This window comes from Protopterus annectens, chromosome 17.part0, assembly GCF_019279795.1.
Source record: "Protopterus annectens isolate FY-2018-M chromosome 17.part0, PAN1.0, whole genome shotgun sequence".
Lineage (NCBI taxonomy): Eukaryota > Metazoa > Chordata > Ceratodontiformes > Protopteridae > Protopterus > Protopterus annectens.
The window spans coordinates 18,735,514-18,756,356 of record NC_056751.1 but is presented as its reverse complement, the minus strand read 5'-3'; the positions used below and the strand labels follow the sequence as shown (position 1 = coordinate 18,756,356).

The following is a 20,843-nucleotide window of genomic DNA, read 5'->3' as shown; positions in this document are numbered from 1 at the left end:
GCTGGATAGGCATTTTAGTTAATTTTTTGCACCCTGTCAACGACTTGGCAGATCACAGCTATATTCCTGCCTGCTCATTCCCCATTGTGTCAGAAACCTGTTGTGACCCAGCCACTGGAGGAATTTTGTTGTAGGCCGTAATCTTCCTGTGCATACCATAGAATGTACTTCAGGGGTGGGCATTCCGTGAGCGTGATATGGGGACGTCACTCAGATAGTTGAACCCTGCAAACTGTGCTACTCCCCCAACCAAAGCAGAGAGCTCATTTTAGGCCCTTAGCCTCCAGTTGAGATTCATTAATGGGTGATGAACCCCTAAGGTATGCATCTCAACATCCCCTAGGAAAGGATCAGCAGACATTACGTTTTTTATCTCCCCAGCTGGCTGCTGCAGTTCCTAGGCCACTATTCAATCACAAGGTGATTGAGTCATAAAGATGCGTCCTGTTATGCCATTGGATCCAGTGGTAGTGATGCTGAGGAATGCTAGTTAATTTGCACTCTCCTTCAGAGTCTTAGGACCCAGACAGTTTCCTTTGTGCAGTACACTCATCCTGGTAGCCTCTCACTTGGCTTGATAGAGTCCCAAACTCTAGGTTGTTGCATGTAAAGAGTGTACTAATTCTTCACAAGGACACATCTTGCCTCTACATGGATATCAATATCTTTCCTGAGTTGGTACCTGGACTCAGCCAATCTATATAACTTCTGACTTCTTCCTAGAAACTGAAAACTGGATAAAAAATTCTTTCATACCCAATGTGTTCATTATCAGTTATATTTCTGTCATTTTTGGTTCATGGGTACTGAAAGTACTAAAAGATGGATCAGCATTTTTTTTTGTTAACTCTGGTTTGGGAGGTCTCTGCAGTTAGATAACCACAGAAAACCAGCACAATGGAACCAAAGATGGAAATACCAGTGCTGCAGGTATTGGAAGACTCTGTTACCTGTGAGACACCATTCAAATTAATTGATGGCTGCACTGTATTTTGGCACCAGAAGGCTAATTGGCTTCAGTGATTGTTACAAGAAAGGACCCACTGCAGACACCTGAACTATGTCCACCTGGTTGTTACTACATACTATTAACAAGCACTATAATTCAGACCTCCAGTTCAGGAGTAGGTCATACATTGAGAAGCCCTTTCTTTTTAACTTTTTGCTCAGTTTTCCTCCTGCCTTTCAGCCTTTATCTGTCTCCATTGAGGTTCTTTTTGACACAGTGCTTACAATATTACCAGTGGCAGAAGGCTGCTAGAATAAGATATGATAGCTATATTAGTACTCACCATATCTGTTATATCTTTGAGCGCCTTCTGCAGTGGGAGCCCTATTTCTCCTGTCTGCTACCCTTGCATGGTACTCTCCAGCTGCTGCTGTCATAACAGTAGGCCCTCTTCCAAGTCAGTTTCAAGTTTATACGTTTATAATCTTGCTAGTTTTGTGTATTTTGTAGATTCTACCATGTTCTAATGGGTAGGAAGAACTGGGGATCACCAGGGCAAGTATACACCCTAGTTACAGTGCAGGGACATAACGCATAGGACAGTGAAGGTGGATAAACAGCAAATGTGAGTGTGGAATGCATTTACCAGTAACTTTTATTTAAGATAAGCTTTGTTTGACTATCCAGAATGAGGACAAGAGAGCAAACTAAGAGAGCTAAAGTAAACTTTCTTAATCAAAGGCTGGTCACATTGCTGCAGCACCAAAAATGTAGGCAAATCAGTCTTCTAACAAGAGCAACACAGCAATTTGAAGAACAGCTGTGCGATAATCTGCAATGGGTTCATTTAGCATTGATTTAATGTGGTTGTCACCAGGTGAAGATTACCACCCCCAAGGTTTAGTGATCTCAGAATTATATGTATGGGCACTTACACACACATACTTTATAAATATATATGTTTATGGGTCTACTTCACAAGACTGAAATTTCATAACATTGAATTTCATAACACTGAGACCAAAATATCTAAATCCCAAAACACTGAAAACCCAAAACATTGAAAGTGTGCTTCATAACATTAAAAACTACATTGTACAAGTAAATAAGATCCCCTCCACCTACACCACCACCAAACTAACAAATTTTCTACTATGTTTCTGCAGGGGTGCAAGCCCCCCTGCACCCCCATGTGGGGGACTGTGCCCCCCCACCTCTCCGTAAATTAAATATACCAACTACAAGATTGCACTATAGTGCAAAAAAGTTAATTTCCTAACCTCATTGCATAGTGATTGTGATACAGTGATGTTAGGAAATTAACTTTTTCCCACTGTAGTGTGATCTTGGAGTTAGTATATTTAATTTAAGGGGGTGTGCAGGGAGGCTTGCACCCCTGCAGAAACATAGTAGAAAGTGTGTTTGTTAGTTTGGTGTTGTTGTAGGTGGAGGGGATCTTATTTACTTGTGCAGTATAGTTTTCAATGTTATGAAGCACACTTTCAATGTTCTGAGTTTTCAGTGTTTTGGGTTTTTGATATTATGGTCTCAATGTTATGAAATTCAACGTTATGAAATTTCAGTGTTATGAAGTACACCCATATATACACGTGTGTGTGTGTGTGTGTGTGTGTGTGTGTGTGTGTGTGTGTGTGTGTGTGTGTGTGTGTGTACTGATATTTTTTAGGAGAGCGTGCAGAGGATGATTATACCTGCTTGAGAAGTGTATGGCACTTTGCAACCAAAAATTGGTTTAAATACTGTCTAAATGCCATTTTGACTGTTTTTTTTTATTTATCCAAAATGACATTCTCACAAGTATCTGTCACACCATTGTCCTGGGCACTGATAAACCATATCTATTCATGCACTCTTTCTCTTGCTTCCTCTGTCCCTGGCATGTAACAACTGTTATATTTCCAGCCCAGTAGGGCAGCTACTTTGCTAAATTATTTGTCAGTGTTCACATTCTCCCCTCCTCACCACAACCACCAAACTACACAACTGGTAATTTTTTTTGGCTTTATGACAAGTTTCCTTTTTCACTCGGTGTCACTTTCAGAAGTAACCACTGACTAAAGGAAATTCTCTCCATTGTTATGTAGACACTGACAGATTATATGCCAGTTTTATTAGGACTTGTGGCAGTTTCTTCACCATGCTACTTGGGCATATCACAAATACATCATTGAACTCAAATTCAGAGCTGTAGAAAGAGTTGACAGTGGTTCCACTTGCACAGCAAGACCACAAACTTCTGATGATATCTTACAGACCAGCCTCTCTTCTATCACCCCTATCCAGAATCATGGAAATTCAAAGTGAAGTTCCATCTAGAGCAGTATAGACTCATCCCTAATACTATGGCTTCCATAGAGAGTCATTTGGACTTAGACTGCTTTGATTTGTTTCTTAAGCTGCCTAGGCAATGGATCATTTAGGGAACTCGATGCCAAACATTGGTTTCATCCACTTTCAATTAAATGTAACCATACCATACACATGGTGATTTTTTTTTTTTTTTTTTTTTTTTTATAAAAGGTGATGATCTCTAAGGGAAGATAACCCATTGAATACTTAATCAACTGTTAACGAGTGAAGATATATCTCCTACTCAGGACTCAAGAAATGTGACAATCCTGAAGTTCTGTTTGCTGGGAATCAGGAGTTGGGTGATGAGTACACTGGGAAATTTGGCTGCATGAGAGAGAATGGTAAATGTTTTTCTTCATTGCCATGAAAAAATAAAACAAAAAAGTACTGTGTTTATAGTTCACTATTATTGATGAATTGGGTATCTGCTAGAGTCCTTAGTGAGACTACAGACACTAGGGACCGAGCATCCCCTAGTGCAAGTATGTATATGTAAAGCTGGGCTGGAGGGGGCACTGGAAGCTACAGTTGTAATACATTTACAACACTTATGTACAAGTACATTCTTTATTTCAGGACTAATAGTTGTAGAGTCGGCAAACTGAAATGTTCAGTATGATCAAAATGACACTGGGAAATTGAGACCTGTACCCTCCATCTCACTTGGAGGAGAAAATGGTAGGATGTCGTTATTGTGGGCAAAATTGAAAAAATATATATTTTTTGTTGTGGTAGACAGTGGTATAATGGGCACCCACCAGTATCTTAAAATGGGAAAAGTTTTGACAGTGAGGGCACTGGGCACTCCAGTGCCCTTTATTGTAGGAATTCTGGGTTGACCAGGCAGAGGGCAAATGGGAAGGGCATACATTTACAAATAAACTGTAGTTGTGGGTTTGGTTATATAATTATTATTATTACAATTATTATCAGTACTGTGGTACAGGACATTGTTTATCAGCATGTCCCAGTTTAAGGAAAGTTGGAATGTGTGGATTGGGTATCGTCATAGGCAGCTTTTTTCTTCATCATTACTACTGATTCTGCCAAACTCTAGCTGATATATTTTGTAGCCCACTTAAAGAATGAGTATATCCCTTGGAGTGGTTCATTCTCTTTTAAGTCAATGAACAAAAAGTCAAACCAGTATGCCAGACATGATGCTGATATGAGCACCAGGTGAATTATCGTATAATATTTTATAGTAGCTTTGTACTGGTTTGAAGTTGATGGTATACTAATGAGCCATGTTTTTAGTTTTTTGGGATAATTAAATATAAAATGTGCATCATTTTACTGAGTTTCAGCAAATAAATGTGTTCCTGAATCACTGATGTCAGTGATATAAAAGAAACATTAGTAATGACAGTACAGGTTAATCACTGCACAGCAGTAATGTTGTCAGATCATTGTTAACAAACATACTGTAAGCAGGAGTGAAAACAGTTCATCTGCATCAGGTTGAAAACAAATCAAAAGTCAGTACTGCCAGAAGAGCCTGACCATTGTTTACTACCAGAACAGCAGTGTATTCTTCTGCGGCATATAGGAAAACTAAGTGATTGCAAATTATTCTAAAGTTTTGTCTGAATAAAGTTTTAAAAAAACTCCATTTTAAAGCATAAAATGCCCCATGTTGTGCATTCAGAAGGCTACAGTGCACTTTCAGGAACTAAACATACTTGATCTGTGGCATTTTTTATTCTTCAGCATGAGTTGGTATACATTAAAAAAGTAGTTATGTTCATATAGCACTTCTGTAATGTTTTATTACTCTCATTCTATTTCCTATGACCGTAGCTGTTCACTAGAATGTGTATTCTACTTCATCTAGTTACAGCAAAACTGTCTTTTGTTATGTAGCAAACTGTTCCTTTGTAAACTGAACGCAAGCACACTTTGATATTGTAGAATTATTGTAAAAATGTTCTTTTCTACAGGACTACTGGCTGTCTTACCTTTACAAAAAATTGGTTGGTACTACCGTCTTGACCGTTAACATTTCTGGAATGGAAAAGGAAAAAGCTAAGAAAACACTCCGTGTGTATGCGCACTGCACCAACAGAAACAAGTAAGCACCACTCTTCATTATCCAGTGTTCAGAATTTAAAACAATGATTGACATACCTCTGTGCTGACATTAATTTGCAGTGATGTGTCAAATAGTGTCATTTTTAGTAGCCTCTGAATTATTGTACTAATCCAAGAGCAGGGTGATACTGACAACACAGATGTGCCCACAAAAAAAAAAAACACTGATGTGTCTGTGGAGATAATTTCTCCATGTAGCTTCTTTGCGTATGTCAGTGCAGTGGCATTTTCATCAATTTTTATAGTACCCTATCAGGGTAATATTTATTAACTGTGAACCAATGCCATAATGCATTGCTGGAGCCATCCCTGCACTACCAGAAGAAGGAAAACTGACCCGTCTTTCATTTACTGTCTGGTTTCAGTGACCATTAAAGTTTTAATCCAAAAGTTACTATGGAAATCATAAAGACTATTTAGTTAACTAATAGTGTAGTTTTACTTTATTATTATATATTAAATGGAAAGTTATACTGATTTTCACTTTAAATAGTTTCCTAATTTGGTGATTAGCATAAATGGTTATTTATGTGTTGTAGTTAGTGAGGTAGGTTTAAAGTTCAAGCCAGTAGGATAAAAGGATAAAATACATTAAATGAACATTCCCGGGTGTTGTTTTAGAAAAGAGCTGTGAATGGTGTGTGTGTGTGTGTGTGTGTGTGTGTGTGTGTGTGTGTGTATATATATATATATATATATATATATGTGTGTGTGTGTGTGTGTGTATGGTTCCCCTGCTTTCTGTCAAATGTAAGTTTTATCGACAAGCACGGGGGGGGGGGTGTTATGTAATGTCGAAAGTATGGATACTCGAGGGGTGCAAATGTCTGTGATATGTTTTGTTGAGACAAGTAAGTGGAGATGGAGGGGGTGAGAGTGTTTGTGCATGCATTTTTGAGTTAGGGCTATTGGCCGGGATAGGTGAAGGTTAGGTGTATGTTTGTATGTGAGTGTGTATATTTTAGTGTCAGGGTTAGGCAAAGGGATAGATGTAGTGTTTTTAGTGTGTGTATATGTTTGTGTGCGCAAGTTTGTCTTGTGTATTAACGGTATTATGGGAAAGTCTTTATTAAGGTAAAGTGTAGTGTTAGGGTTGGGGGAAGGGGCAGCATTAAGGTTGGGGTTAGCACCCATCCATTATTAAGATGGTGCAGAGGGCTCACACACACATATAGTTGCAGTCTTTATAAGAGCAAATATTCAAGAGTGAACATTCTTTTTTGCTTGTTTTTCAGCCTGCTGGCTGATTTCCTTTTGAGAGTGTGTTACACTAGGGTCTGGGAATTTGCACTTACCTGCTATTGTGTGATCCTGAAGTTGATATATATAATTAGCAAGGGGTATACGGAGCCCAGGGAGGCTTGCCTCCTGCAAAAAATATTTCTGTTTGTTTTTTATAATTTTAGATTCACACTAAAATGATCACTCTTTTTTACATTCGCTTTTTAAAGCATATGATATTTCAGGACACATATGTGTGTGTGTGTGTGTGTGTGTGTGTGTGTGTGTGTGTGTGTGTGTGTGTGTGTGTGTGTGTGTGTGTGTGTGTGTGTGTGTGTCTTACATAGGGAGGGAATCTGCTGTTTCATGAGTTAGATAAGCGGGCAAATCTATGAATAGCAGTGCTTAAAATATTCTGCTTGAGGATATTAATGGTTGATATCTTTCTACTGTAGTGTTTATGTAGTATTTTAAAATATAACTCATCCTTCATGTTCATGTATAAATAATGCATGATGTTAGTTGGAATCCTGCTGAGTAAATATGAAAAATGTAAACAAAAGATGGACAACAGTTATTTTAGCTGGGTGGTAAATCCTGTTATTATATATTAATAACAGTAGATGTTAGACTTTGAAAGATAATTAGCTGCTTGAATTGTACAATTTATGGGGCATTCTAATTAATCCTAAGATTTATGTTACAAATATATGAGGAAATGAGCCATTTATTTGTGTTAAGGAAAAGATTACCCATATTAGTAGCATGAGAACTATGGTGGAATCGTGCTAAAAATATCTGAAAACTATATACGAAGATTGGCTATGAGGAAATTTTGCAAGCTGGGTCTGAAGGCAAGTAAAAATTAAGAAGTATTGCATTTTGGAAGATTATTGTTTTTCAAAATATTATTGAAAAAAGCTAAAAGCTTAATTATAATAGGTTTTTACAGACCCTTCACACAAACAATTGAGAAAGTGAAGAGCTTTTTCAGTAAGCCAGAGAAATGTATAAAAGGTTGTAATATTATTCTGGCAGAAGGCTAGCATTCATCTAGTATAAACTGGTCAAATGATGGGAAAGAAAATGTCAGATTATATCATATTATCAGCGTTATTATCCATGGCACTAACTCAGAAAGTGGACTTTCCTTTATGAACAAACAAAAGTTTAAATGTGGTTTTGACTTCAGAAAGATTAGAGATAGCTGATAATGGAGATCAGTGCACAGGTAGGAAGTTCACACTATTCTATTATTATAAAACTGTAAAATTCCGCAAAGCAGGCAGAAGACAGCTCAATATGCAGCTAAATCCAAAAACTTGATGAACAGCAAGTAATCGTACCGAAAAACTTTATTGCAGAGAAAGAAAGTTAGCGCTTTCACGGTAATACCATACCGCTTCTTCAGACAAACATGAATGGGGACAGAATAATTTATATACAAATGACATCATCTCAAACAGCACCGTTCCTTGAAAAAGATGTGGGGGATGGGAGCCACAACTTAGTTTGGAATATTTCCAGACATGTTTTAACACAGCATGAATTGTCAGTATTGTCAAAAGGGTTATCATTTATACCCGCAGCTAAAGTGGATTTTGTTGACTGTATGATTAATTTATGGTTGTTTGCATGTAATCTGTCTTTACGTATGTTTTTTGATGATGGACTTAATATTTCTGAGAGGCAGGATCCTGAATTTAAGGTTTTTAGGAAACCCAGTGTTTTTACACCAGCTTTTACACCTGCACTTAACGCCTTCCTCACAGTTTGTGAGAAAGAAGTATATCAAGTCATTAATAGAATACAGATGACAAGTTGTAATAATCTGACTAGATTTGAACAACAAGCCTTGAATGATTTGATTAAGAATGAAAATATAGCTATCTGCCCGGCAGACAAAGGCGGCTGTGTAGTGATTTTAGATTCTGGATATTATTATGATATGATGAATTAGATGTTGTCTAATACTAATACATATATTAGTGTGGAAGCTGATATTGTGAGTGTGATGAAGAACAGAATAGATAATTGTTTACTTGAATGCTTTAATCTAGGTCTACTTGCCAAGGAACTATTTGATTACTTTATTAGTGAATTTCCTGTTATTCCTCGGATTCATGGCTTACCCAAGATCCACAAACACCATACACTCCCACAGTTTAGACCGACTGTAGCTGGGAGTGGTTGGTTGACTCAGGCTATGTCCATTTATTTGGACAAACAACTTCGAATAGCTCTTGACATGAGTGAAGTTGTATTGAAAGATACTGAAAACCTCTTGAGAGATTTCAGGATTGTTGGCTGTTGGTGAAGCACCCTCCAAGAGGAAAAAACGCTGAGAGAAGAAGGGAGCCACTTTTGAGATTTTAAGTATTTTTCTCTGTTTATTTGCTAAGTTTTTCTGCATAGCTGCCTAGCTTGAGCATTTTCTGGCTTGTTAAACTTGATTTCTGTATTAGTAGCTGTATTTAGAGCACAACCAAAAGCTGTTTGCTGAATTTCCTGTTTGCACTTAATTTTAAATCATTTTTTTCTTAAAACTTGCATATTTTCTGTCCTTGACCTAGCACTCTTGTGTGGGGTCATTTACTGCACTGTTATAACTTGATATTACTTGTGAACCTCTGCTATCTCTGTAAAAAACAAAAACAAAAAAAAAAATCTTGCTTTTTTCCCACTTTTCTGAGAGTTAAAAAAGTTCAGTTACAGGCTTGCTGTTCCTGAACTGTTTGAAAGTTTATGTGAGGCAATTTTTGCTTGGGCTGGAGGAGGGTCTCTCTGTTGATCAGTGGCAGTGACTAACATTGAGCAGCTTCCCTGCCCCCCGTAGAGGTGGTTACTGACTTGAAACTGTAGTTTTATTTTCCCTTTTGGGTCTATTCCTGCTTCTTTCCAGCCCCTGCTATCAAGCACGCTTTAACGTGCTTTAGCGCGGAGTTGCCACTAGAGCAGCATCGGGCAGCGCCGGTTAAACAAGGTTAAACTCTTTCTGGCTCCAGAAAGTATGTTCTTCAATTTTTCCCTTAGAACTGCTCTGTTAGGAACCTAAACAGTTTACACCTACACTAAAAAGTGCAGCACTTGTTCCAAATAGCTTTTTCTTCTCAAAAAGCTCAGCACTTGTCTTATAAGCATATCCCTTGTCTTATAAGCATTCTCTTTGCAGGTCAAGCACTCCTATATTATACAAATCTCTCACTAGCAAAACCCCAGAAGTGCCCACTTCCCTGCTAAGCCCACTACTTTTCTGTCTCATACCAACTCATAATTCTTTCTAGCATGTCGAAGGGTCAGATGCTGGCGTCCTCTCCTGCCCAGTTGGTGAATCTGGGAATTCTGAGACAATGTTACAATTGCCTCATGTACACGGACAACCCTCTCCTCCTCCCACGTAACACTAACACTTGTGAGAGATGCAGCTATTTAGCCAGACTGGAGGCTGAGCTCTCTCAACTCAGGACTGGCAAGACCAGGCAAGAGGAGAAGGCAACTACACACACCACAATACCAGTCTCACATAACTCAACCACACCACTGAATCAAACACATAAACACACTAAGACATACTCGGAGGCTCTGAGTAAAAATTTACCTAAACAGCAGAGGCCTCCAAAGCAGACACCCAAGCAACTGCAAACTCAATACACCACACAAACAACACATAAACAACAAAATCAGTGTGCAAAGCAGTCACTGCCCTTAAGGCCAAATACAACACCAAACATACTTGTCATAGGTGACTCCATAGTCAGACACACTGACGTCCCGCTCACCAGACTGAGTAAGGAGAAGGTCACAGTAAGCTGCCTGTCGGGCGCTAGAATCCGCCACATAACACAAGCACTCAGGTCTCTCAACAGCAGGTGCAAGTACGACTCAGTCATTGTCCACGCTGGTGTCAACGACCTGAGACATACCTCCTTGGACTACATGAAAAGAGACATCGAGGAGCCCTCTGATTATGTAGCCCAGGCAGGTATGACCCTGACCTTGAGCAGTATCCTACCTTCACCTAGAATGATGCCACAATACAGTGATAAGATGATCAGCTTTAATAATTGGCTTAAATTCTGGTGTCATTCAAAGGGGATCCAATGTCTGTCTGCCTGGGATGACATGCTGGACAAGCCACGCTGCTTCGCAAGGGACGGCTTGCACCTGTCACCCCTAGGCTTCCGGATATTGGCAAAGGCTCTTGCCACCCCCATAGTGCCTTTTTTAGGCAAGGCTCAAATTCTAAACCTACCACCCTAGAACACAAAAAACTAAAAAAACTAAAGGTAATGCTGCTCAATGCCAGAAGTCTCAATCTCAAGATGCACGCACTCGAGGCCCTTCTCAGTATGGAGAACATCGATGTCTGTGCTGTGACAGAAACCTGGTTCAAGGCTCCTGAGAGCACCTCAGCACTAGCAGGTTTCACCTCATATCATGCGTTCCGGCCCCAAAATCCGGACAACACCAAGGAAGGAGGGGGGTGTCCATATTCATAAAGGACACCCACACCTCAAGGTTGGTGGCAATGCACGATGCATCGGAGACCATCCAGGTGCAATTAACCATAGGCAAGACTGCTCTGCAATTTGTAGCATGTTACAGGCCACCCTCTCAAACTCAGGAACCTCACATGGCCTTCCTGAAAACAATGGAGGGGATAAATGTATTTCCAAACACCATCATACTAGGTGACTTCAACTACCCTAATATAGACTGGGAACACTACTCAAGCCCAAACACTCTAGCCCAAAGGTTCCTGGAGTTCATAAACTCAAATGCCATGGAACAACTAGTCACCATCCCCACAAGAGGAGAAAACATACTTGATCTCATCATCACGAACATGGGATCAAAATGTTCAACACCGAAGTATACCCCTCACTGGTGAGATCAGATCATAAACTAATCTCGCTGGAGGTCCTCATCCCGCCCCACCTGAAATAAAAAGACCACAGTGAAAAACTTCTCAAAAGCCGACTTCACACTTCTAAAAACTAGTGTGGTCTCCTTTAAGGCCCCTGAGCCAGTGGTAAACATTACTCAAACCGCTGAATCACTTACAAATGCCTTCTACCAGCACCTACAGGACTGCATGGATCAGGCAATCCCAAACAAAACTAAGACTGTTTGTACCAAAGGCAAGCGTCCAGTCTGGTGGACCCCAGCCATAAACAAGCTCTACAACAAAAGGAGGAAGCTACTACAAGATAGAGCAAAATCCTTGAAAGATAAGACACCTTTGATCATTCTAAGTAAAAAACTAAGAGCTCTCATAAAATCATCCAAGGCAAATTTTGAGAGAAAAATCGCCAAGGACTCAAAAGACAATCATAAGGCCTTCTTTAGCTATGTTAGAAACCTAGGAGGAAACTCCCAGATATGCTCAGAATTAGTTCAAAATGATGTGAAGATTACTGAACCTACACACATTGCCAACATACTGGCTGACAGGTTCAGTGCAAACTTCTCCCTCCCCCAAAAGGAGAGATATCTATACCAGAGGATTGTAGCCCCCAAACATCTCCAACGCCCAGGTGAGAACTGCTCTCTCCAAAGCAAAAACACAGCATCCATGGGACCGGATGGTGTCCCCGGCTGTGTGCTCCATGAACTCAATGTGGAATTAAACCCGCAGTTAAGACAGCTGTTTAATCTTAGCCTCACCTCAGGATACGTACCCAAGGAGTGGCGCATGGCGACTGTGGTCCCACTTCACAAGGGCGGTGCCTCCACCGACCCTGGAAATTACCGTCCCATTAGCTTGACAAGCCTTATCTGCAAAGCCATGGAGAGGATCATAATGGAACTCATAAATAAAGACATAGGGAACTTGCAGACTTTGGATCCAACCCAGTTTGGCTTTGTCAAAGGCAGATCATGCCTTTTAAACTTGGTTGACTTTTTCGAGACAGTCACCAAGGCCATTGATGAGGGAAAGGCAGTCCATACAGCCTACCTTGACCTGGCAAAGGCCTTCGACACAATACCCCACTCAGGTATCATCGAAAAACTCATCAGCTTGAATGTAAACCCATACATCACAAGATGGGTTGCAAACTGGCTAAGTGACAGAACCCACAGGGTCAGAGTTGCTGGAGCCATGTCAGACTCAAAGCCTGTCACAAGTGGTGTCCCACAGGGCTCAGTCCTGGGTCCACTCTTGTTCGGCATCTACTTTTCTGAAGTACAAGCAAACACAGGAGGGTTATGGCTGACAAAGTTTGCAGATGACTGCAAACTGGGTGCCATAGTCGAAAACACATCTGACACAGATATCCTTCAGAAGGGCCTCACAGAAACGGATAACTGGTGCCAGAGCCATGGCCTAAAGTTAAATGCCAAGAAATGCATAGTCATACCCTTCGGGAAAAACAAGGTTATCCCTAGCTACCATGTAGGTGGCAATCCACTGAGCACAGAAGAAGTCATCAGGGATATGGGGACCCAGGTTGACAGTAGCCTTTCGTTTGACACTCATGTTGCTAAAGTGGTTAGGAAAACCTTCTACATTGCCCACCTGATCATGAAGGGATTCACATCTAGATCAAGGGAGGTCATCATCCCCCTGTACTCATCACTCATTAGACCTATGATTGAGTACAATGCCCCATTCAGAATGTATCTGACCCGACACCTGCAGCAGCTGGAAAGGCCCCAAAAGTTCCTCACCAAAAGGATAAAGGGTCTCAAAAATATGTCTTATGCTGCCCGACTGAAAGAACTCCAGCTCTATTCAGTCTCATACCGCTTGCTCAGAGGTGACCTGTGCCTGACATATAAGGCCATGTCAAACCCTGATTTGATGAATATGCTTCACCTCAAAAATCTAGATCCCTCAGAACCACAAGGGCAGGAGACTTAAACCTTGACACGGTTATTAATAGAACGTGCTGGAGGGACAGATTCATCACCCAGAGACTCCCTATGCTGTGGAACAAAATCCCGGTACATGTGAGGCAGAGCACCTCGCTGGCCTTGTTCAAGAGGAATCTTGACCAATGGATGGGGGATCGCAGATATACCCCAGGGATTACTTCAGTGTCACTGCTTGACAGAGGCACAGCAAAATAATAGGCATAGTTTTATTCAAACTAAAGGGGTGGCGAAAGCCAAATAACTATGGGCTAGGCTTATAAATGCCCTTGGGCAGATAGCCTAGTATGAACCTATGAACCTATGAACCTATATAATGTGACCAGTGAGGGGGATGTTTCAGATATTCAATTTTTAGTGACGATAGATGTTGTATCCCTGTTTACGTGCATTCCCAACCAGGAAGGCATTAGTATGGTCAGGGCTGGTTTGGCTAGGAGTAATAAATTTGACATGAAGCATATTGACTTCCTGTGTATGCTTCTAGAGCTGGTCCTTGAACACAATATCTTTATGTTTCAGGATAAATGTTACTGGCAACAATCTGGCATGGCTATGGGGACCAGCTGTGCTAATTCTTACGCCAGTTTGGTGATATCGGAATGGGAATTCCATCATGTAGTGGGACAACATAGAGGTCATATTGCCATATATAGACGTTTTGTTGATGACATGTTTATTGGTTGGAAAGGCAACAAGCAAGAGTTTCATTTATTTTTTCATTCTTTAAATAATAGTAGTAATTCTTTGAAATTTACCCTCACTTGTTCCCAAGTCACTGTTGATTTCTTGGATGTGAACATCCAGCTGGAGAATGGCAAAATGCTGACCAGGATGCATAGGAAGGACTGTTAAAGATAGTCATATCTCCATAGGCGGAGTATGCATCCACAACATATATTTGGGAACATTGTGAGAGGTCAAGCCTTCAGGGTCTCAAGGTTGTCATGTACTACTTCTGACTTTGAAGGAAGTTTGTCAGATTTGAAGAAAGAGTTTGCCATCAGGGGTTACACCCAAGTAGAAGTTGATCAAGCTTGTGCCAGAATAACCAATGAGCATGATAGTAGAGCATGTCCATATTTTTCTGCTCTGTATAGGTAATCAATTAGATCACCTCATAGGTATTGTTGTCCTCCCATTGTTTTGAAATTTTCCCATGGTGTAAATATGGTGAAAGATATAGTTACCAGGAACTGGCATATTTTACAGACTGACAGTATGTGTTTCGATATAGTAGCAGATGGCCCTAGATTCGTATATAAGAACCACAGTAATTTAAGGCAACAGTTATGTTTTCCTAGACATGTCATGTCTGGATCCCAAGTTTTGATGGGTACATCTAAATGTCATAAATGCAATTTTTGTCAGTTTATAGATGAGTCTAGGTTCTTTAGGCACCCTGTCACGAGCTGCTTGTAGAAGTTGAGGGCATCTGCTGATTGCTGCATCAGGAATGTGGTTTATTTAGCACATTGTTAGTGCTGTTATAAATTCTGTGTTGGCAAGACCAACAGGAGTTTAAAAGAAAGAATTAGGGACCATGTGTATTGCATGAAGAAGCAATATGATTTTAGTGCCTTAGCGAAAAATGTTTTGTGTACTGGCCCTGAACACAACTTTGTCTTCCAGGTATTATGTGTGATCAGCCCAGGTCTGCAAGGTGGTGATATAGTGACTCGTACTAAGGTGGTCGAGTTGGAGTGGATCTTGAGGCTGGGAGCACACCTAGCTATGGGGTTGAATGATCATGTCCCCATTAAGCCTATATTAAGGAATAAACGGCTGTAGGGCATTTATTGTTGTTTGTTTATATATTTATGAATATTTTTCATGTTTTATTTATTCGTGTTAATGTTTTTATCTTTAGTTTTTATCTTTATTTTTTATCAAATTTTATGCCAGTAAATATTACTTACTTCATATGCCTTTAAGCTGAGAATGTGGCTGCATGAATGTTTGTTTTATTGGCTGTTAAGCTGTTTGAGATTATGTCATTTGTATACAAGTTATTCTGTCCCCATTCATGTTTGCCTGAAGAAGCGGTATGATAGTAATGTGAAAGCGCTAACTTTCATTCTCTGCAATAAAGTTTTTTGGTACGATTACTTGCTGGTTCATCAAGTTTTTGGATTTAGCTGCATATCGAGCCATCTTCTGCCTGCTTTGGGGAATTTTACAGTTTTACAGTTTCGTTTGGTTGCTGTAGTTGGGTTTGTTTTGCTATTCTATTATTAGTTGTTTAACTGGCACAGAGTTTGAATTAGGAAGCAACACCATTGTGATATACAGGAATTATTTAAAAGCTGACCCTACTGCTGTAAGTTAGGAGTTTTTAAAATGGGATTGGAAAAAAAGAATTGAAAGATTTGCACATAAAGGATATTGTAGGACATTCTTTATAGTTAAATGGAGAGTATATTCCTATTTTATAAAAAAGGGGAAAGAGTTGCAGCTTGGTAGGCTCAATGGCTAACAGTGGAGGTTAAAAATGTGTTAGAATAAAGAATAAAAAAGCTGGAAAAAATTATGAGATAGGCCCCTTCGGTCACTAACATGATAACATGTAGAAATGGTGTACAGACAACAAGAGTTATAATTTGAAAAGAAAAAAAGCTTATGGTGGCAAACAATGTTGCTGTCAAAAAGCAAAGCTATTTTAGGTATGTAGCACAAAGTGGTAAAAGGAAGTATGAAAATTTATTTTAAGTATAGATGACACCACCAATAACATGTCATCTCCTAAGGCCACAACAGAGTGTCATGCAAACACCTACTCACAAGTTTGTCACTCTGATTCATGTATTAAATAGCCATATGCATGTGTTAAAACAAGTGGTAAATGTCCAAAAATTTCAATTTGCGCTGATATATTGAAGACAATTAGGAAAGATACATCACCTGGCCCAGATAAAATAAAGTGATTAATTGTGGGTAAAATTTAAAAATAGCATGTATGAGGTCATGTATGAGATATTGACATACCTGTTTCATCTATGCTTAGAAATTGGATTCGTACAACTACAATGGAAAATTTCAAGTTTTAGTCCAGTTAATAAAGGCTGTGATTCCTTAAAGGTGGAATAGTATAGACTAATAAGCCTTGCCAATATAGGGAAAACATTTTGAGAGGATATTATTAAAGATTATATAATCTGCAGGAGGTTTAAATTATCAACTAAAACAAATCTTATTTATTTCTACTCAGATGTAATAAGAGGTTTAGATAAAAATCTGGTTATTGATATTATATACCTGGATACCTGAATAGTGCCTTAGCTAGATTATCTTGGGTGAAGAGGAAAAAAATAGAGGAACAAAAAAAATACTATTCAACTCTGAAGCTGTAGCAGAATGCTTGCTACAAGTCTAGCAACTGGCTTCCTACTGTTAAAATACCACAAACGTGAAGTACTTGAACTCTTCAGCTGTGACCACATATATAGTATTAGCATTCGGAAATGAGTGCCAATACCATATTTGTGGTAACAGCTGAAGTGCTCAATTGCTTTGTGTGTGTTACCACTCCATCTCTGTCTGCCAGTCACAGCCACTAACACTTTGCACCCAGGGCAGCTGTCCTCTTTGCTTTGCAGTGATTATGCCTCTCTACCTGAACCTTGTAAAGGCATTTGACTTGTTTCCACAGTTTGTTATAATAAATGCTTTTAAAAAGGTGGGCATTATCCATTATATTATTCCCTGGGTTATTAATTTTATTTATTTATTTAACATTTGTTTACTGGTAAAATCTAAATTGGAATGTAGCCAATTTTCAGAGGAGACCCGGGGAGAAACACTCCAGGCACATCTTTGTAAAGGATATAAAAGAAACTGTTTCTGTGGATGGAATAGAATCAAAACAAATTAATGTAGAAAATGGGTACTTCAAGTTTCAGTATTGGGACCATTTTTAGTCTACGTTTTCATGTAATCTTTACCAAAAAGTACCAAGGTTTTGTTCTGCAGGGATTGTAGATGATGCCAAAGTTGCATGCCTGGTTACTGGCCTGAAAGATCAAATACTAATTCAGGCTTACTTGTATAAGATACATAGTTGGGCCATTAGTAATGGTGTGACTTTCATTGAAAAAAGTGCAAACACATCTGGATATTGATAACCCACAATACCTATGCAGCCTTAACAACTTCATTATTCAAGTTTGTGGTGAAGATGAGACTCTAGGAATAATAATTGAACTGGAGTTAAAATTTAATGGACAGGTATGAAGAATATTGAAAAGATGTTTTGCAGCAATTAAATTAATATTGAGAACAATTACATCAAGGAAGAAGGTGTCTTGATTCTCATGTTTAAAAGTATTGTCAGACTAGTCATGGAGTATGGGTCTAAAATATATATATATATATATATATATATATATATATATATAGGAAAGGATTTACGTAGACTTGAGGAAGTACAGAGGTATTATTCCAAAACCAGTAGAAGGTTTGAAGAACAATAGCTATGAGGACAAATTAAGGAAATTAAAAATTATTTTCATTAAATTATAGGCTGTTGAGAGGTGATCTAATATGAGTCTATAAAAATGTGAAGAAAGAAGGAAATTCTAGAATGTACTTTGTATATTAATTTCATTAGATACTCAAATAATACCCAAATAATAATGCCCTGGTAGAGAAAATGTTACTATACCTATTTTTTAGGTGAGGGCAAGTAGAAGATGAATAAACTGCCTTGTGGTGCTGCGGTAGCATTGTCACCTCACAGCAAGATGTTGTCGTGTTCGATTCTCAGCTAAAGCGTCTTCTGTGTGGAGGCATGCGTGAATGAGCGTGCCTTCATTGAAGGTTGTGCGTCAGGGTTGGTAACTCAGCATGTAAAAATCCACTACCAAACATTAGCGGACCGGAGTTTTGCTGTGGCGACCCCTAACCGGGATAAGCCAAAAGACATAACATAAATAAAGACATTGAGAGAATTAAAAATTTTTAAAAACAAAATTATTTCCTGCTAGGGAGAGATGGTATGTTGGATTTACTCATCTTAAAAGTTGGCTGCTGATGATCTGTTGTTTGAGGTCCAAGGCCATTATTAGCATTGTAACAACTGGTGTTGCAAGTATGAAAAATAATTTGGACAGTGATATATGTGAAGCGATAATAGCACCTTTAAAGGTGGATAAATGGTTTTGAATAATTTATTTTTTTAACTACAATAGAAGTTTATTAAGAAGTCATCATATCAATTCCATGAAATTAACTGGAACCATCCACAAGAATGACAGTTAATTTGAACTAAGATAACCCCCAAGAATACAATCAACCAGACACCCAAAAGGTTAAATTGTTATCAATCTGAAACACAGATGACCGCATTATAAATTATTGTATGTCAACAAAAATATAGAAGAATATTGCTTCCATTTATTAATAAGGCCCTATGACATTGAGAACTCAGGTTGGGAAAACTGGTCAACAGGGTGGTGCTCCACTGTGGTGGAGGAAGCTTCCAAGATCTAAAAAGACAACTGCTGCCATTTCTTCCATACCTGATCCACTGTGTCATCCCCTGAGACACTGAAGTGATTATATTAAAAGGTTGTCTTACCTTCTTCTGAAGGCTGTGCTGTTGTAACCTGAAGAGCCCACTTGCATTATTCAACCAAAGGGCCCCTTTTGACTTACAGATATGCATGCTGGAAAGTCTGGCTTATAACTGAAAAGATATGCCACCGTTATAGGTTGTTCTGTCTGGAATGCCCACAGCCTGTCAACAAGACTTAAACATTTTCACCCTGCACATCTAAAATAAACCAATTCCCTCTACCATTCTAGTTTTGTCAACCAGGAGCACTATCATTGACTTCTAAACCCAAATTTGGACATAATCAAGAAGTGCACAGAACAATGTGGTCCCTCTTATGATTTTTCTTATGTACAATGAAATAGCTTTTCAATCCATCTTTCCAAACCCCTCACACCCAAACAGGTTTCACACCTTATAGGAGGAATGTCCTTGTCTTAACTAATACCACGGTTCTCTTATTTTGAGCCTCTACTATAAACAAATTGGCAAGCATGAATAATGACATCCAGTAACAGCTTTGCCATAAGCCTGCAAGTTAGGGAGTCCCAAACCCCCAAAACTCCGGGAGGAGAACAGCATATTTTGGTTAATTTTGTCAGTAGTCCTGCCATACAACTCTCATAAGTAAACACTAGCAACCTTTCAAATGTGACGAGAGTGCGAAGTGTGGAAGATGTCTAATTAGGAATAAAATTGTAAGGAGTAATAAGGTTTTAACATCTGTATTCTACTCAGAAACAAAAGATGTAGATCTGACCAAGTCTTGAATTTACTGATCAAAAATTTCTGCAGCGGTTTTGCATTTAATCTAATTATCTAAGACCAGTCTGGAGCATTCCATATGCCCAAGTATTTCATCTGGAAAACTACCTGACAAGGAATGTTAGCTTTAGAAGATGACTTACCATATGCTCTATTGGCAAGAGGAAAAAAACTGTGACAGTTAAGGATTAACTTGAAGCCCTGAGACCAGAACAAATTCCCCAAAACTACTCCTCACATTATCCATACTGACCAGCAGGTTAGAAAACCACACCACGCAGTCATCAGCAAATCAGGAGGTAAAAACATAATCGGAGGCAGGAATCATGGTAGTGTCCCCCAAGTGAGGTATGAGCAAGAAACTGTCAAGAAAAAACTTAGCTAACACAAATAACAGGGGGTACAGAGGGCACCCATGCCTAGTACCCTTCCCTAAGACTATGGATGCAGACAACACATTCTTAGAAACAAATTTTCAGTAATTTATGTGATTGTTAAATCACAGTGAGATGAATGCCTTGCACAGTATAGTAAACTCTGATTGTGCATAGAATGCACTGTTGACCCCAAAAATTTTGCTGAAAAAATATACGTATAGAAGTATGTATTGAGAGCTCTAAAGGCTCCTTCTGCTCTGTCAGGTTGTTCACAGGGATGGAGGAAGAAGTAAATGGTTGAGCAGGAGTATAAACAAGCTTGGGGATTATTGCTTCATTGAGAATGTGGGTCTGGCAGAAAGTATAATAATTATTTTCTTATTAAAGTTTTGAAATAAGATTGATGAAAGATTGTGTGCAAAAAAGAGTAGTGGCACCTGAGTTTTACAAGAAATATAATGAATAAGAAGAAAATGCATGTAATATATGGAGTGAAATGCAGTGTATAGGAATGTGATGACTGAGCAGTGGAGACACAGTTAAATGAAGGTATGCTTAAGGGAGATACTAGAGTGAATAACACATGCACTGTCCCAGAGCAAAATTATGCTAAAAATTGTCAGTTTGCAGCTAGATGGTA

General features: G+C 39.0%; 1 protein-coding gene across 1 annotated transcript in view; it reads left to right on the top strand.

The window, feature by feature from the left end:
- The window catches only part of HPSE (heparanase), a 729,461-nt gene that overhangs the window by 600,537 nt on the left and 108,081 nt on the right, over positions 1-20,843 (top strand). The window contains exon 10 of the mRNA XM_044059588.1: positions 5,263-5,393. Coding sequence (XP_043915523.1) covers positions 5,263-5,393 — 131 coding nt within the window. The remainder of the gene's footprint in view (positions 1-5,262; positions 5,394-20,843) is intronic.